Below are 18,646 nucleotides of genomic sequence, written 5' to 3'. Positions count from 1 at the left end.
TTCCCTGCAATAGGTATCTGCAATTTCAGCTTGTAAGATCATCCCAGATTATACCAGTTTGTGTAATGATTCAGTACTGGAAGTAAACGTCCACCAGCTCACTTGATTCATTTCACTTATGTTATTAAGCCAGGCTGAAAATCCCAGACTCCAACAGGAAGACACGAAGTCCAGCCTTTTTTTGCTCACCTATTGTTTGTCTTCAGTGCATGGGAATAGTTTTTACCTCGTGTATAGCCTCTGTGCCCTCACGCAGTCCATGTATACCCTTTATCTAATGACTTTTTCAAGTGTTTTCGTATCACACGAAAGTGATACGAAAGTGAGTTTGTTTCAGCACTGTAAACAGTTTTGTACTGAATATAATTGCAGTCTTTCTGCTGCAGACATTAATGTCTCCTTACTCACAGAACTAAGAGTTACCTTTCCTTCCTCAGAAATCGTAACAGTGTTCTCAAAGCTACTCTAGTAGAATTTTTTTTTCCCAAGAACTTCTCCAGCTAATTCCTACTTCATTCACACATTGGTAACCACTGTAAAAACTTCTGGAAATTCAGAAGAATAAGTTTTATGTAATCCTAAAAGCAGAAGATTAAGGAAATTCTCCAAGCTGTAACTTCAGGTTGTCTGGATCACAAATATAAAGACTAATTTAAGTGCAGTCTCTTTGCTTTAATAAGGAATGATGTGATGCTTTTGGACTTACCAGTCATATGTGCTGCAGTCAATGTCTAGGTCAAGAACATAGTCTTACTAACTTGGAGGTAACTCTGAGGTCTCTGCTTATCCCTAGGCAGGTGTTTGTGTGGTATTTAGGATGCATGGTATGTAAAGCATGTCAATATCCTATGGAAAAGCTGGGATATATGTTCCAGGGACTGGTGATTTCATTTGGAAGACCTGTCTGAGGAAGAAAGGGACTCAAATACATCTTGTTTGTTCTGGCTTTGAGCTTGCTGAAGCTTTTTCTCTTTTTCCAAGGCAGTGCAGCTGTGGTGAAATTGCTGAGGGCATGCCCAGCATTATTAGGCTGTAGTCTGTCAATCAAAAGATAAACAGCTTCAGGGTCCCAAGATGTCTCTCTTCTTGAAGTTGCCCACTGTCTCCCCTGCAGGAGTGACAGAAACATGAATATGGTTCAGTGCAAAGTCTGGCCTTAGTTTAAACGAATGGGAGGAAGGAATAAGATTTTCAGATCAGGTAACCAAACCTGGCCCCTGTCTTGGTTTGAAAGACAGGTGTCTGCCAAGGAAGGTGGGAACCTCCCTTGGAATGGAGAATATGACCCCCTTCCCTCCAAATTATAATAACTTTGAAATTAAGGGGCTTCCAGAAAAAGATATGGGAAAATGAATAACAGTTCTTTACTAGTATGTATGTATGTATAACAAGGCAGACAAACAACCACAACGGCAGCGACAACAAACAAACCCACAAACCCAGTGCCAGCCTCTCTGGGCTGTCAGGCAGTTCTGGTGCAGTTCTGGTGCAGTTCTGGTGACAGCCGGCAGGGGCGCTGGTGGCTCCCGGCCGGGCGGGGGGGGGGTGCAATGGTTCCCCCGCGCCTGCAGGGGGCGCTGTGGCGCGGGCTCGGCTGCATCTCCTGTCACGTGGTGATGGCGGACGGGCTGGATGGCAAACACGGGCTGCAGCAGGAACCTTGGAGCAGCGGCTGGAATAGCAGGGCAGGCTCACCCGGAGTAGCAAGCAAGAGGTAGCAGACACTCTGCAGGTGTAGCAGAGTGGCCGTGGGGTGTCCCAGCAGGCAGGGGGGGTGTGTTACAGTGCAGCAAAAAAAGCCCGAGGCAGTGGCAGAAAGCAGCAGAGCTGGGCAGTGGCAGCTGGGCTCCTCCACAGCAGCTGCCACAGGGAAGACGTGCCCTCCGGGAAGGGGGAGGGGGGTCAGGGTCCCGGTCTTCCCCTGAGGCACCTGAGCAGATGGCAAGGGTCCTTTCCAGTGAGACAGTGTTCCAATAAGGTCCCAGTTAAATGGCTGCTCTCACGAGCAAAGGCTCACCCGGGCTAGGAGAAAACAGGACAGGGCTGGGCTCTGGCAGCAGCAGCGAATCCCCGCCGCCTCCCCCCACCCCCACTAGCAGCAGCTCGGCCGTCCTCCTCTGAAGCCTAGAGAGCAAGAAAGCAAGGAGCTGTGCCCAATTCTCATGGTATCTCTGCCCCTCCAAGAGAAACCCCCAGTTAAGAGAGCGGCCAGCCGCACCTTTATAGTGGAAACTTTTGTCTCTCCTAAGTATCGGTCCTTATGGTTTCTTAGCGACAGATGGGACAAAATTCCATGAGAGAAAGAAACAAAAGGAAAAATCCTAAACCCCAAGAGCCCCAAAGCAGAGCAGGAAACTCTCCGTGTTCTGTTCTGCCAAACCTTCTAAGAACAATCGGTAACTTCTGCCAAAGTGAAGAATGAGCTGCTCAGGAGACAGAGCTTTTTAAGCCTCTCCACAGACATCCTCCATGTCTTGTCTGACCATGTTCCTAGGTTTGTCTTCTTCTTCCACCCCTGTATGGTCAGGTGATTAACCTTCATTGTGTTGGTGGTACTGACAAACTCCAGGGAACTCCAAGAGAAGTATCTAGAAAAAGAATGTTGTTTTCCTTTAGATTAATGCAAACCAAAGACAAAATGGATTGCAATACTGAATCTTCAACAGTGTGTATGTGAGATATAGCTGGAAGTTGCTTAAATAGGACATGTTGCTCAGTGGATTCCAGTCTGGCCTAAAAAAGCAGCTGCCTGAGTTAAAAGAAGTCTATCTTAAATGTGACTTAGTGACTATTGTAGTCATAAGTCTCTCAGACACAGTTTGTTCAGCTAAAGTGTTTTATGACTGCTAAATGTCCAGTGTTCAGAGTAATACAGTACTTTGATAAAAATGAGGGGAGGATGGTATTTCTATATTAAGTAGATTGAATGGTCAGTTGAATGGTAGCATGAGGTGGTACATAGCGGAGTACGTTTTATTGCTAAAGTTTCTTCTACTGCAGGTTTTCAGATATTTTGTGCCAATATATTAAAAACCAAAAAGCTGCATTTATCTAGCTATCTAGCTATCTGTCTATCTACCTCTAATTTTCATTTACTTGTCTCTTTTGTTAGCCACAAAAATACTTAAGGCTGCAAGTGTTGAGTGTGGGGCCTTGTTCACATAACTCATGCATCCATTATGTGAATGGATCCTTTGTCACTTTGTGTTTGCTTTTTGTTTGTTGACTTAAATTGAAATTAAAACCAGATGACAAAATTGTGATGAGGCCATGGAGTCTTATTTGGGAAGAAAAACAATAGCTTTTACGACATTGTCCTTGAAAAAAGGAAAAGCAAACAAGAAGGCTTTTGAGCTAGGAAGCTGATGTTCCTGCCTTCACTGATGTGGCAAAGGATGCAGAGAAGTGAGTGCTGCCCAGTGGGATGCATCAATCAATGACTGAAAACTGAAATCTGCAGTTATTTATATTTGGATACTGTGGAAGGTATCTTTTCAGCTTTATACCGGCTAGCGCTTGTATTTCAATGCCTTGGAAAGCCCCGAGCAGCCTTGAGAGGTAGCACGGGCGATCTAGCACTTAAGTAGCTCTAAAATCGGTACCTGTATCAGCTGCAAAGCAAATACCATCAGCAGAAGCAAAGAGGGAGAAATTTAGCTCCCTGCTCACTCAATTTCCTGCGGTTAGAAGCTTTCAAATGAGACAGACAACCAGAGATGTTCACAGGAAGATAGCTGAGCTGAGAGAGGGCGGGGCCTCCCTCGACCATCTCTTTTATTAGGAGAAGGGGGAAGGGGAGGACTGGGGGCGGACCCGGGGTGACCGGCCAATCAGACACTGCTAAAGAGTTTGAGTTACATTTGGTTTTTTTGCCCTCGCTTAGAACAAAGGAGCTCAGAGCACATGGCAGGAGCACGTGTCTTTGGGAGGGGGAGGGGAAGCTCAGAGCAGGCAGCAACAGGATGCTACCTGTGTGTGGCCAAGTCCTGAATGCTATGACTCCACCTCCCACCCTTTCCTAAGCCCCGGAAGCCACAACCCAGCAGACATGTCTCCTCCCGTCCTTCAAAGATAGTGCTGCTCTTTGAAGTGACTGTGCCATTAGTGGTTGGTCGATCTATTATTTATTTATTTATTTTAGTCCCAATTGCCAGGAAACGTACTAGTTATGCAGTGTGCTTCTGTGCTTGGCCTAATGCTGTCAACATCTAACAGGGTGGGAAGTGTGCAGAGCGAGCCAGGACAACAGAACCTCCTTCTGCAGCAGCCCCTGGGGCAGAAGAGAGGCCTATGGCAGGTGAGGACACAGGCAGTAAACAAAACTTCTCTCTTGCTGTGTGATTTGGTTTGGCTTTTCTTGTATGTGGCTGTTTGCACACGGTATGTGGATGTGATGTGTCCCTTCTACCTAATTTTTGCTATACTAGTGCAGTCCCTTGACTTAGCAGGAACCATAGCACAAATCATAGCTGTGAAGCCAGACAAATCCCTAAGAGAGGAGGTACCCTTTGTTTTAAATTCCTCAATCTTGTCCTCTGCAGGCTTTTTTCTTATTATTAAATTATGGTTATGCAACCTGCACTGCATTACATTCAGTGTTGAAACTGAAAAGGCACAAAGCCCAGAGGTTCATATGAAGGAGATGTCTGATCCATGGAAACCTTAAAACACATATCTGCTAAAAGTAGAGTGAATGGACATCTAGAGGTACAGACAGTGATGATCTGTTCTCCTTTCAGAGAAGAAGCTGTGCAATACGTGAACATACATTAACCTAACTCTCTCTTCCAATGTTTAGCTTCGACGACCACTGCTGTCACGTCAGAAAACTCAAACTGAACCTCGGAGCCGTCACGGAGCTCGACTTTCAACCACGCGACGGAGCATCCAGCCAAAGCCAAAACCTTGTGGTAGGGCAATGCTGCATTTCCGAAACCAGTGCTCCACACTGGAAAGTAGAAAAGGCTGTGGTTTTAGCTTAAAGGAATAGCAGGTTGTTACTAGCTTATATTAAAGTGAAATTCCGGGAGCTCTATACTTCTTCCTAATACGTGGATATCCTATCAGAAATCCACCCCCTCAAAACACTTTGATGGTTTCTCCAGAAGTTTTCAAGGTCAAACAGGATATGGACAATGAATTACTTTGTTTCCAGGAGTTGTGGAGAATTTAGGGGATGGGTTTCCTCTAGTCAGGATGCCTTATCCAAAACCTCCAGATGTGCAAGTTGGAAAGATGCTATTGAGAGTAGTAGAAAGAAGAAAATGTCCCATCATAAGCTTAGCAGTGCAGAGCTTTAAGGATTGTATATGGAAATGAATGTAGGACTGCTTCAGTCTGTGCTGTATGTTTCCAGGAGTCAGCACTGCCAAGCTGAGCAGGTGGCTGTATTCTGTACCATGTGGAGTGAGCTTTGGAGGAAACATCTGGAAGAGCAAAGGTTACTTGTGAACTTCCTGGGTTTCTAACTGCTCAGCAGGACTATGCTGGGGCAACAGCACTGTTGGAGATGTTTGAAACATAAAAGTTAGCCAAAAATAATTAAGAGCAGGAACAGGAATATCAGTTTTACTGTTAGAATTTTAGTCTGTCTTTACTCTGTGCTCTTCTGTTACTCCTGGCTAGTGGACTTAGTCTGCAGGAATGAGGGGCTATCTGCTGCACTTTCTTTTCTCAGATGTTCTGCAAAACCTTGGGCAATTCTATCTTTTTGCATGCCAGTTTTTCTTTTTTATTTGAGGGCAGAAGTGCCTAACTCACATGGGATTCAACTCAGTGTATTCTTCTGGAATGGATAGATGTTATGGGTGGTATTTTTCTCACCAAACCATGACAAGGATAGGTGTGCTAGCTAGACTTCAGGTGATCCCAGAGTCTTGCTGTGGCTGTAGTGGAAGCCCAGGGTAAAAGGCTTTTAGATTAGATGCCAATTAGACAGCTTATATAAAAATTGGATGAATCCTGTCTTAGTTGTAAAAACTCCAGGGATTATCTCTCTTCTTTTCTTGTGTTTTTTCCCCAAATTTTAACCCTCAGTTTTCTGGGCTTTGTACCCTCAGTGGAGCAGAAGCGGTCGGTGACATTCACGGAAGTCCAGCCTGAGGCACCCCCAACCTGTGCTGTGGACCCGCCGGTACAGCAGCCGGGCTGCAGCCGCAGCAGCCCCCAGGCCACCAGCCAGCAGGAGCCCCTCAGCAAACCTGTGCTGACTTCCTCACCTGCCACCATTGTAGCTGATCTCCACAGCCAGGTAACGTGACTGGTGGGTTTGTAGCCTGTGTTCCTCCACTGCTCCATCCCAGGCACGGGGAAGCACCAGATTCATTACAGCACTGTAATGAAAGCTGGCAGGAGAGTGAAGACAGCAAACCCTCCTGTGTGTCTGTTTTTTAGGCTGTTTGCTGTCCAGCCCCCTGCTTCTGTAAAGCCATTCCCTTCCAGATCTGTGCAACAGTTCTTAATTTGAAAATATATTTTCTGCACCTTCCCTTTCCATTTTCCCATTTCATACAGTGTCCTTCTGGACCTAATCACCAAGGCAAGCTGTCCTTAACAGGTTTTCACAGCTTGCTCCTCAGAGATGCCTCCTTAAAGAAGGAATCCATCAAAGCCTCAGGACTGTTTTAGCAAAAGCATCACATTGTGAAAGAAATTGCTTGTCCAACATTTTTCTGTGTTGGACCCCACCGAGGATGGTGCAGGGACAATCCCAGTCATCCCTTTAACACATCAGTGACATTGAGATCACTTTTATATGCCCAGATATCCATTGTGTTTTGAGGTTATGTCCTTTGCCAAATGAACAAATGAATGATCTCTGACTTCAGAATCATAGAATGAATCACAGAATGGTTTGGACTCATTCCACCCCCTGCCATGTGCAGGGACACCTTCCACTAAACCAGGGTGCTCCAAGCTCCATCCAGACTGGCCTTGAACACTTCCAGGGATGGAGCATCCACAGCTTCTCTGGGAAAGCTTTTCTAGTGCCTCACTATCCTCACAGTAAAGAATTTTTTCCTAATATCTAATCTAAACCTACACTCAGTTTGAAGACATATGCTAAAAAAGATGAAATGAGAAAGTGTTAATGACTCAAATCAGATAACCTTTCTGATCATTGTTGTAAATTTGATTCACCAGCAAAAATATATAATTGTTAAGGTATAATTTTAAAGGTATTTATAATCTGCAAGTGCCTAGTTCTTTATGGTAAAATGTGTATCTGAATGAGAAAATACTTTATAGACCTTCCTTTCCTTTTTTTGCCCCTCTCCCTCCTGCTTTCTCTGAGCCTGACCACTAGCTCTCCTCAACTGCAGAGCGAGGCACTCTCTGCTGAGAAGGAGAAGGAAAAAGAGGAGGGCTTGGAGTCCTGGCCAGCAACAGCACAGAGCACCCCACCCACCCAGCTCTCTGACACCGAGGACTACGCTGGCCTCGAGACCACCAGCTTGCTGCAGCATGGGGACACTGTCCTGCACATCAGTGAGGACAACGGGATGGAAAATCCTTTGCTGGCCACTCACTTCAGCTTCACACATGTGGAGCTCGGGGAGACGGATGTCGATCTAGATGAATCTCATGTTTAACTCTTGGGGAAGTACAGTAGTGGGAAGAGGAAGGAAACGTGTACCTTTCCTCAGAGTTCCCTGCTAAATAGTACCTAATTAAAACAAGAGCACTTTATGATCCAAAAGCAGGAAATAGCTATCAGCCAGTTGCTCTATATAGACTGGCAAATTTCTGTTTGTGAGATCTATTTCAATTTAGGACAGGACCACAGGAACCGAGAATTTGTACAGAACTCTCAGGAGAGGGATGTGTAGGCAAACGTGGTCCCTAGAGCCCTTATCTGACAGCCATGTACTGTGATCAGCAGCCTCACTGGGTAATGGACTGTTGGACTGTGCGAGACAGAGAACTCTCTTCTGAGACTGTGCCCAAGATTTAATTTTGTAGTGTTTTGGAGAGGACAGCTATGTAGCTGAATCCAAGGCTCTTAAACCTTGAAAACAGTGAAAACACTGACAGAAAGTACCAATCTAAAGCTTGATTTTCTCAAGCCTGGGACCATTGTTTCTAACTTGCAGAGCAATGATAAGCACCATAAAGCAAGTAGACTTTTTTTTTTTGGCACTGCAGACTTCAGTTGAGTTTACTTTTGTATGTTAGCTCCATTCCACTCCGTAAAATACTGCTCTTGTGCTACAGAAATATTTGCTCTGTAAAACTAAATACAGTAAGCAGGAATGCATGTGCTATGCACAGACACAGATGGACAGGGGCTGAGTGGTCTGCACGTGGTACAAATAGCCCACACTGTCCTGCTTTAATGTACTGAGCTATTCATCTCCGCAGCTTAAAAAAACCCCTGAGAAACCACATCCGGAATGGTTTTCCGGAATGGGTGGACCCAAGCAACTGCTCCACTGATGTCATTGGATGTACTTAGAGGGATTTAAAGTAAATATTTATATATGGTATTTTCGTGTTCCTATATATATAAATACATATGTACATTGTAAACAAAAGATGGATATTGCAGGGCAGAAACTTGATGAAATCTATTTTTGGCATGCTGAGATTGTATTTAAAAGCTTCCATTTTATGTATATAATATTCATGGCTGCAAGTATTAGTTAAATGTATGTAACACAGAAGGTGAAGGTCCCTGGGGGGAATCAGCTGAAGTCACAGCTGAGTTACAGGTTTTGCTGCAGCATCATGGAATTACACTGAAATGGGAATTTAGCCATTAGCTGCTGATGGGCAAACTGCAAAACAGCTGTGAAACAAACCATGAAATCATCAGCAATGCCCAAAGATACCCTTGAGAATCACACACTGCCTTTTTTGGCACATGTTAGACTAACTGGAGTTCATAATTGTGTCATTATTGTGCAGAGGAAGGTGTTTTGGATCATCCTGAAAGTATCTAAAATGTACTAATTACTACTATGGCTCCTGAGGGATTGCAGTTTGGACACACACATCATAAACCAGCCTTACTAAGGAGGGAAATTATACCTTCTAGCCATCTCCAAAGAAAGGACTCCTCACTGGCTCTGAAATAGCTGAAGTACTACCCTATGAACAGCTGCCTTGCTGCTGTAGTGCAGCACACAGGTTTTCCTAGGGCTTTGACAATTAACCACACACCTGACAGCAGGTTTCAGCCTGCGAAGCCCATGGAGCCTTAGGCTGCACTGCCTGGCATTTGCCAAATGCTCACATTTGACAGGAGCTGTGCACACCAGTCTGGGCAGGGAACTCACTCACGTTAAACCTCTGAAGAGAGCAAAGGCCACCTTTCTCCCAGGTGCTGAGCATGTTCTGCTACCACTCTGTTGGTGAGAGATGGAGAATCTCAGCATATCTTGGGAAAAAGCAGGCCTGAAAAGGCAACTATTTTTATAGTACACCACCTATAGCCCCCACCTATATGGGCCCATATAATGTACAGGTGGTGCTCTAATGCAGCTCCAAAGAGTACCTGGTCTTGTACGACGGGTGTTTAGGTGGAGGTGACAGTGTCCCCATGGATGTCCTGGATGACAAACTGTTTCCTCTGCTGACCAAAACATGCTGTACTGCTTCTTACCTCCTTAGTGCACTGGAGCCTGTGCCAGCTACCTGTAGGATGCTGCTTTAGATTAGCTCCTAGTTCAGATGTCACTTCAAGAATTGCTAAATTCCAGATGTTAAGTTTTATTATTAACACTGATGCACAAATGAGAAAAAACCCCACAGCTTTATTTTCATGTCCCAAGGTAGGCTTGGTCACTGGCAGTCTGAGGGGCAGGAAAGCCTCAGACATGAACTGAGTAAACAGCTGGGACACAACACATACAGAATTCATGGTGCAGTTTATAGTGACCTTTTCTGCTGAAAATGAGGAAGCATTTTCCTTAATGAAAAGTAGAGGCCTTCCCACAGTACTCTACTCTAGAGATGACAAAATAACTTGATTTACTTCATTTAATTCAGTGTATATAATAACTTTCAAGTTTCCACTGTCACAGCTGAATCCACAATAGAAAGCCATAGCAAGGAATAAAATGCCTCTTTTTAATGTCTACCCTACTAGAAATGAATGCATCTTATAAATGATGTAATCTGTAATTTAGTTTTATCCAGGTGGCTGGGCAGCTGGCTTTGGTTCTGTGGGATGATTGCTGAGAAATGGCACAGACAAGTCAGCCCATCAGCCTAACTTCCCATGTGTTTGTTCTACTGTAGTACCAGTTGCATTTAATGCCATCCTGATGAGTGGCATACAAAGTACTTTAGCTGGTCTGTGCTTTCCTCCAGTATCTCTGTACCAGAACTGGTGTATTTCTGCTGTGAAAACAAACGATGCTGCTTTACATAGTGTTAGACGCCTTAAGTGCATGTCGTGTTCAGCAACGTCCGGCTGTGCCCGTCTTGTCCATGTGTCAGTCAGTCCCGTTGCCTCAGCATTTTATGCAAATGTTGTCCTGAGGATTAAATACAAAGGAACGATGGAAACGGACAGAGTTCTTCTGTGTTTGAATCTCTTGTGTAACACGGTCGGTCTCTCGGGCTCCGAAGGACTTCGATGTGTGGTTTTGTTCTGGGATACCGACAGCACTTGTTAGAAGTTTACCCATCTGCTCCCAGGCCTGGCGTGGGGGGTGCCGCGGGAACGGGCTGTGGCAGTGGCTCTACCCGGCATGAGGCTGGAGCTGTTCTTTGGGGGGGACAAAATACACTTCGTTGGAAACTTAAGATCACTTACAGAAGAGTTATTACTATTATTATTATTATTATTTCCTCCAGTTTGGGCCCGAGGGCATGGGCAGGCCAGCGCTGCCGGAGCCGTTTGTGCTGCGTCAGCGCAGGCGGGGCAGCGGCCCCAAGATGGCGAAGGCACCGCCCTGGCCCTCCCACTGCCCGGCCGGCCCTCCCTCTGGCCCAGCAGGAGCCGCGGCGGCAGCGATGGCGTCGGGTTGTCGGATCGGTCCTTCCATCCTTAATAGCGACCTGGCGGCGCTGGGCGCTGAGTGCAGCCGCATGCTGGACTGCGGGGCCGACTACCTGCACCTGGATGTAATGGACGGGTAACGCCGGGGGCGGGTGGGAGCGGCCGGGCCGGGGGCACGGGGGGCGGCCGGAACGGCCTGCCCCTCCCCTGCCAGCCGGCCCAGGGTGTAACCTGCGGGCGGGCGCGTCTCTCTCTTCGGCCCCAAGACACTTCGTCCCGAACATCACCTTCGGCCACCCCGTCGTGGAGTGCCTGCGCAAGCGGCTGGGCCAGGAGCCCTTCTTCGGTAAGGGCCGGGGGCTGCGGGGCACTGCCCCTCCGGCAGCGGAACTCAGCCCCACTGCCCGCTCGCTCTCCTCTTCCAGACATGCACATGATGGTGGCCACACCAGAGCAGTGGGTGAAGCCCATGGCAGTCGCTGGAGCAAACCAGTACACTTTCCATTTAGAAGCGACGGGTAATCCCGGGGCACTGATAAAGGACATTCGGGAGAATGGGATGAAGGTGAGGGGAGTACACACTGTGCCCTGCTTAACTAACAACTGCCTTGCTGGCAGGTTCTCTGTGGTGACCAGTGACAGGACCCGAGGGAACGACCTGTAACTGTGTCAGGGGAGGTTTGGGCAAGATATAAGGAAAAGGTTCTTCCCCCAGAGGGTTGTTGGGCACTGGACAGGCTCCCCAGGGAATGGTCACGCCCCAAGGCTGCCAGAGCTCCAGGAACGTTTTGACACCGCTGTCACGTACAGGGTGGGATTGGTGGGATGTCTGTGCAAGGCCGGGAGTTGGCCTTGATGTGCCTTGTAGGTCCCTTCCAACTCAAGATATTTTGATTCCACGATTTTATGAAAAACTCATTGTTTCCACTTCAGGTGGTCAGGGATTGGCACATGCAGCCCTAACACACTGTGCATGAAGCTAGTCTTCAATTTTAGTGAAGAAAATCTGGAATTTTTAAATAAAGAGGCCTGTTCTTCCTGCCATTACACAGACATGTAATTATTTTCTTAGGAATCCGCACTGAGCTCAGGCCAGTCTTGCCCTGAGGTGCATGAATCCTAAGGTGCACTTGGATTTGGCTTCCCTTCCTGCAGGTTGGCTTGGCCATCAAGCCTGGCACTACAGTTGAACACTTGGCACCTTGGGCCAATCAGATAGACATGGCTTTGGTGATGACAGTAGAACCTGGGTTCGGAGGACAGAAATTTATGGAAGACATGATGCCAAAGGTAAACTATGTTTCTCTTTCATTATTTATTGAGCTAAAAGCTAATTAACAGTAGGGAGTATAGTGGTGAAGTAGATAAACCTTGTCTAGATCTGTAAGAAGCTGTAGGGTGGCAGCTCATGTGGATCTCAGTGCCTGCCTTTTTATCTGGTTCCTCAGGTTCAGTGGCTGAGGACACAGTTTCCCTCCTTGGATATAGAAGTGGATGGAGGAGTTGGGCCTGACACCATCCATAAATGCGCAGAGGTAAGAGGTTGCAACAGAGCAGCATTCTCAGTCACTGTGCTGAGAGACTTATCAACACCCAGAAAATAAAGCTTAGGAGAAATTTTTAGTTTTCAGAGGGAACTGTAAAACACATTTAATATCAAAATCTCTTTGAAGTCTAATCTTTTTTTAATAGTGTCTATTGTAGCCTGCCCTAAGATAGAGAAGTTTGTTTCTTTTATGTTGGTGTAAATAGAAGCAATGTGATGAAGAAATTATTTATTTGGGGAAGAACTGTGTTTTCTGAACTTGACTTGGGATTGTAGTTAGAGGTGTGTCATGTGTGTCCCTCTTGTTTGCACACCAGCCCAGAATTCACAACCACCTCCAGTGTTTTACAAGCAAGCTGTAGGCAGTGGCTCTGTTCCGTGTGACTAAGCGGGTGTTTGATGTCTTCCAGGCAGGTGCCAATATGATTGTGTCTGGCAGTGCTATTATGAAGAGCGCAGACCCGAGGTCTGTGATCAACCTCCTCAGGAATGTGTGTTCAGAAGCAGCCCAGAAACGCAGTCTGGATCGATGAGACCTGCCCAAGCCGTGTTCCAGAAGGCTCTGGGCACACAGGAGAACCCTTTTCTCCTGCATAAGGGAGGGCTGGATGAACACCAACTACAGAAACTTTTTGCTGCTGAACAGAGGAATCATTCCTTCGCTGCAATGAAGCAAGCAGCAGTGGGAAACATTCTTGCTGTCTTTCAGTGGTTTGAACCTGTCTCTTGATTTTGTGGAGGCTAATTTTGTGGCACAACCTCCAACAATACTGACTGGATTGAACTACAGTCAGTTTGTTGCTTGCTAGAAGAGTGTAGCATCGCCACAAGAATCTCTCTTGTGGAAGACTCTTAATCAAACTGCCTTCTGCTGCCTGTATTTGTCATTTGATCTGTGCATTCCTACAAAACTTTTCCACTACTGCATTAAACACCCCTTCCTTGGTGTGGTAAGTTCTTTTAAGATGACTGTCACAAATGAGTGGCTTTGGGAGTAAGTTCGAGGAAAATGCAGCTTAAGAGGGCTAAAAAAAAATCCCAGTGATGGTAGAAGTGTTCCTGTCCTTTGTCTCTATTGCATTGGAAGTATCTGGCCTATAGAAGTCAAGCATCAAATCAGTCAGTGCAGCATCTTTACCAGATCACAAAGTGGGGAATATCTTCTCATTTACCTTTCAAACAGCCAGTTAAGACAGCTGTGTCTGAAATTCCTGGAAGTGATGGAATTCCTCAGAAGAATGTTGCTTTAATATTCTTCAGATAACAAAACCTTAATCTTGCCTCTCAGTCTCCTTGGTTTGTACATATGTCTGAGTAAGTGATTAAGATGGTAACATACAGAAATGGTACCTGCTGAAGAGATATGTAGGTTGAAATGCCTGGAGATGGGTCTGTAAAACAGCTTGTGGAACCAAATAGTTATCAGTCCTTCAATTTGCTGTGTCTGCAGGCCTGGCCTGTTTGGGCATGTGAAAGGTGAGTTACAGTGCACTAGAGAAGACCAAGCAGGCCATTTTTAGGTCTCCCAGGGCTACAATTAGGATTGTTGACTCTTTAATATTTCATGGTATTCTGTGTGGTATTTTTCCTTTTAAGTTGCAATTACAGAAGGGTTGCAAACAGTCTGCTGCCCTGGGGGGCCAGGCCAGGAGGCTCAGCAGCTGCAGCTAGGCAGGTGTCACCTGGCAGCTGCTGAGGCAGTGCTAGAGCTGGTGCAGCCCTTCTGAGCCTGGGACCTGTGAGGTGCCCCAGAGTGAGAGCCACTGCCCTTGCTAAGCAGGAGGAGCTAAGGCTATTTCAGACACTAGACAAGTGTCTGAAATGGCTGAACTGCCACTTTTTTCTGCATGGTTAATTGTGGTTTAGGTGAACAAACATTGTTGCTTCCTGTTTCCACTTGCAACACCATTTGGGAACTAGCAAAAGAAAAATGGAGCTGTCTGGACCTGTTGTACTGAGAGATACTTCAGAAGAGGTTTGCCAAAGCAAGCTTGGCCATGAAAGGCTATAGTCCCAAGAGCTGTTGGGTGTGTGTTAGAGTAGCTTATCCATGCTTCTGGAAAGAACCAGCATAGAGTTTAATGTATGCATGGACAAACAGTCACAGCTCTGGTAGCTAAAATGCAGGCTGGACAGCCACCAGCTGCTACAAAAATGGTAGTTCAGGATGTGGAGTCTGGCTTTTCATGCTGTTGAAAGCAGTAGGACAACAGCTCTAGTATACTAACTTCCTGCAGTTGAGTGTAAGCTGGATTGAAAGGGTAATCAAACTATTTTTCTGCTTTTTTCCTAATTAATTTGGGGGCAACAGCCAAGCTGTGCTAGTTAATTGATGGTACTAGGCTTTGTGGAACCGTATGGTATTTTCTCTGTTCATAGGTTGTAGTAATTCTGTAATTGTTTTAAAGATGGTAAATTTGCACCTGCATTGACTCTTGGGTTAGGAGTCATGTGGGCAAGACGTTACACCCACGAAGTAAAATTACTTAATTGCTTCCTTCTGTCTGAATCCCACCAATGTGGGTTTATGCAAGTGACTCCTGCTGCAGCAGCTTTTACACATCTAAGGTCAAATCTGTTAGTGACCATGTCCATGAAGTCACAGTAATGAATGATTCTTGTTCTTTAATGCTTAAGACTGTTTCAATATGTCACCTCTATACATTTACAGAGTGATCTGTTTGGGGGCTGTTGTCCTGCTCAGTAACAAGCCCTGAGTCGCAGGATTGGAACTGAGTGCTGACACAAAAACCCAGAGAGCTACTTGCATGGTCTCCCCGGGGCTGAATAAACCCCAGGTCCATTAGATGCTGCAATCCTCTGATAAGGTTTCAGCAACAAGGGAGAGCACAGCCTGTGGTATTGAGGCACGTGGTCTAGAGTGGTCCAGAGTGATCTGACAGCACAGGTCTGTCTGAAGTGGAAAACGGGATGAAAACAACAGAGCCAAGTCATGCTGGGCTTGCACATGTGCTGCACAGAGTGGTACAGCCCACAGCCCTGAGCGAGATAAAACACTACAGGAGACACACACAGAGCTTAGTTTTAGTAGGGTTTAAAGATTCTTATTTCTACTTACATTCCATTAAGATCCTGGATGCAGAGATGAAGCATTTTAAATCCTCACAGCAGCAGGAAGCAGAACATAAGTGGTGTTTAAAAAATGCCTTGATTGAACACGGTAAATAAAGTACATGGGAAATGGCTTTGTGCAGCTGCAAACACTCACTTTCATGCGTGGGGGGGCCTTTCTGCATTATGTTTTAACTTGGTATTTCAGAGTCTTTGTAATACCTTCAGCCACAGCAGTAGGAGCAGCACTAACAGCTGTTCCACATCTTAACAGCCAAAGAGAGGTTGGATTTTGTTGGGGGTTTTATTCTTTTTAAAACTTTGAAAAGGAAAGAAAATAAGTAGGGGATTCTGCACATTTTATGGCTTCAAGGATGAGCCTGGCCCTCAGCCCATTCCCACAACAGGTATAGCTTCCTCATTACGCCAGCATTCATGCAAAACTGAACTGTATGGAGGTGGGAGCCCAGCTGTGCCAGGACATGGGCTGCAGGCAGTAAACCAGAGTACCAGTGCTGATTCCAGCTGCATGCAGTATAGGGAGAAATGAGACGGCTGGTCGTGGAGTCAAGTTGAGTTCAGCAAGTTTTAGCAAGTTTTCTAACCCTGTCCCGGTACTGAAATGGGGCTGTTGAAAAATCAGGTGCCTCCCTGTCTGGAGCCAAGACACAGAGTGGAGACAGAGAAGGCAGGGCACAAGTCTGCAGCTTCTTGAGAAGCATCTCACTTGCCATGTGCCCACAACACTGCCCACCCAGCCCTGCCAGATGGAGGGATGCTGGAGGCAGGCAGGTGATGGGGGAAATGCTGCCTGTTCCTGGCCCCGCTTCCCACTGGATTCTGCCTGCCACACGCACATATCCTGCTCCACTGATGGCAGAGCCCTGTGCACCACCACTGCATGTAACAGCCCTGTGCTGGCACCGTGGGAGGAGGAACAGCTCTGGCACGGTGCTCCAGCAGCCACAGTTTGCTGTCACAGGCCTAGCCAGCTGAGAAGCAGCTGTTGGAGAAAAGATTTCTGCCAGAGGTGGACTGGGGTAATGACAAAACAGATGTTTTGCTTCTGTCTTGTGCCTGTTCAGCCTAACTACCCTTTTTATTGCTGTCTCATGAAGCACTAGCAAGTTCCCACAAGGGCTGGCAAGAACATACAAGAGAGGACACAGCAACCACGGTTCCCCTTGCTTGGGCCACTATCCGCCTCTACAGCCGCTGTAGTGGGCAAGGTACCCAGCAGCTGCTTTAGCCCACACCAGGGCTGACCTCACAGCCACACGATGGTTTGGCACCGCGGCTGGGACCTGAACTGCAGTGCAGCGATGCTCTGCAGTTTCCCAGGCTAACCAAACTGGGATAACCCAGCTCCTACGACACAGGGGGTCTTTGGCCTCCTTTTTAACACCCTTCTGTTTCCACCGTCCAGTAAAGAAAAATCCTCCCATAAACTGGATTGTATTTCCATTTCCTGGCAGCATTCTCAGGACATGGAAGGCAGATGGCCTGGCTGGCTGGTTTACTTAGTCTGTCCCCTCTCCTGAAGTGCAAGAATTCTTCCCTCTGCCCCAGGTATCAGACAACAAAGGAAGCCCATACCTTACAACAAAGCTGGGTGAGAGCTGGTCAGATCAGGCTTCCTACGGAGTAGATAAGGGTATGGAAAAGACTTGCAGAACATCTGAGACATGAACCTTTCAGACACTGTTTCCTGGAAGCAGATGCACATGCAGGGCAAGAGAGAGGGCAACACACTGCTCTGTACGGAGGCAATGAGGGGGCCCTTGGCCTCACAGCATCAGTGGAGCATCAGTACCACAGCAAAGGTGCAGTGGGTTTGTAGGCCAAGCAGGGCTCTGTGCCAAGAGGAAGTATTGCTGCTACTTCTTCACTTCTAAAAAGCTATCAAATTCAGACTATATACAACATATATAGAAATAACTTTTAATTAAAAAAACAACCTTGCATCAGAGATTGTATCAGACATTGAGGCAAGATTCAAGTTTAAGACAAACCAGTGTTAAAAAAGTATTTTAAAAAATAATCAGAATGTGCAATAAACTACAATGTAGCAATAGGTCGTAGTGTTGAAACTTTACTGAACTGTTTTCATATGGCCTGTGTGTATTTCCTGTAATTTTGACCAAAAAAATAAATTGACACTAAAGCTGGGTCATCTGTCCAGTGCCATTCCAGATATTACACATGGAAGAAAACTGCACAAAAAACAGAGACTCCTATTAAATTGCCTTCAACTGTTCTACACAGAAAATCTGCCTGTTGATGGACTATACGTACATTCAATGTTTAATCTCTGTTAATACTTCTTGGGATTGCAGATACATTCCAAGCTATGCTATTTAGATGCAAGTTTAAACAACTTGCTTTTGTTTTCTCACTGTGAATACACTGGGAAATGAAAAATCTATCCAGAATCACAATGGAAAGCTTTGGGGCTTTTTTTTTATTGCTCTTCAAGACATCAATCATCTTTTCCTTTCCAGCTAGTCACCAAATGTTGGCATACTTACTAGACTCTTACAAGGCACTGTACAGAAATTGGAACAAGACTTTAACATATTAAAGCAAAGTATTATGAGCCTCATTAGCTACCAAAGGACTAAGGAAGTAAGATGAGCCAAAGCACAGTATTCCATGGGGTGTGTCACTGATTTGACTTGACCCCTCTTTCTTCATGTCTCTCCCTCCCCACAGGCCTGAAGCAGAGACACTGCTTTCCAGGTGTGAGATACATTGACTATGGCAATGCAGCGGGCTACTTCTACCTTATTGCTTGAGGACATCAATATGAAACATGCCCTGGCACTACTGAGAGCCGACTACACGACTTAAGCTAGATGCGAGGCTTCCAGATCCCCTGGTTTGAACTGCTGGTTCTCACCTACCCTTACCTTACACATGCAGTTAGGTTTTTGCCCCATGGTCATGCCACACAAGAAAATAATCTGAAGCTATCGCTTATCCCCACTATTTTCAAGTAGTTTTTCTGTGTTCAGCTGAAGTTGTTGGATAAGGTACGCAGCATCTCCTGGTGCACCAGAGTCCACTTGCACCAGAGTCCA

The 18,646-nt window shown here is 46.1% G+C and overlaps 1 protein-coding gene and 1 long non-coding RNA gene across 4 annotated transcripts; both read left to right on the top strand.

Annotated features, from left to right (window-relative positions):
• The first annotated feature begins 4,210 nt into the window (after positions 1-4,210).
• Positions 4,211-6,244, top strand: LOC309574798. The gene is made up of 3 exons (XR_014226554.1): positions 4,211-4,297; positions 4,799-4,910; positions 6,060-6,244. It is a non-coding gene; the product is annotated as an uncharacterized lncRNA (long non-coding RNA).
• Positions 6,245-10,955: 4,711 nt separating this feature from the next.
• Positions 10,956-18,404, top strand: RPE (ribulose-5-phosphate-3-epimerase). Of its 3 annotated transcripts, none has more exons than XM_082285170.1 (6): positions 10,956-11,084; positions 11,215-11,294; positions 11,374-11,513; positions 12,104-12,238; positions 12,397-12,483; positions 18,279-18,404. In XM_082285170.1, exons 1-6 carry the CDS (start codon positions 10,963-10,965, stop codon positions 18,282-18,284), a joined length of 570 nt encoding a protein of 189 aa, XP_082141296.1. In that variant the 5' UTR covers positions 10,956-10,962; the 3' UTR covers positions 18,285-18,404. The 3 variants fall into 3 exon arrangements, with proteins under 3 accessions (XP_082141296.1, XP_082141295.1, XP_082141294.1); XM_082285169.1 differs by lacking the exon at positions 18,279-18,404 and adding an exon at positions 12,909-14,839; XM_082285168.1 differs by lacking the exon at positions 18,279-18,404 and adding an exon at positions 12,905-14,839.
• Positions 18,405-18,646: the final 242 nt, after the last annotated feature.

The sequence above is a fragment of the Coloeus monedula genome (assembly GCF_965178545.1).
Source record: "Coloeus monedula genome assembly, chromosome: 7".
Classification (NCBI taxonomy): domain Eukaryota; kingdom Metazoa; phylum Chordata; class Aves; order Passeriformes; family Corvidae; genus Coloeus; species Coloeus monedula.
Note: the sequence above shows the minus strand (reverse complement) of the source record. Positions and strands in the feature narration are given on the sequence as shown.

Bases quoted from the DNA above. Each gene is read 5' to 3' on its own strand.
- RPE (XM_082285168.1), top strand. From the start codon at position 10,963: ATGGCGTCGGGTTGTCGGATCGGTCCTTCCATCCTTAATAGCGACCTG. The intron at 11,085-11,214 runs GTAACGCCGGGG...TTCGGCCCCAAG, and splicing joins CACCTGGATGTAATGGACGG to ACACTTCGTCCCGAACATCA. The intron at 12,484-12,904 runs GTAAGAGGTTGC...GATGTCTTCCAG, and splicing joins CCATCCATAAATGCGCAGAG to GCAGGTGCCAATATGATTGT.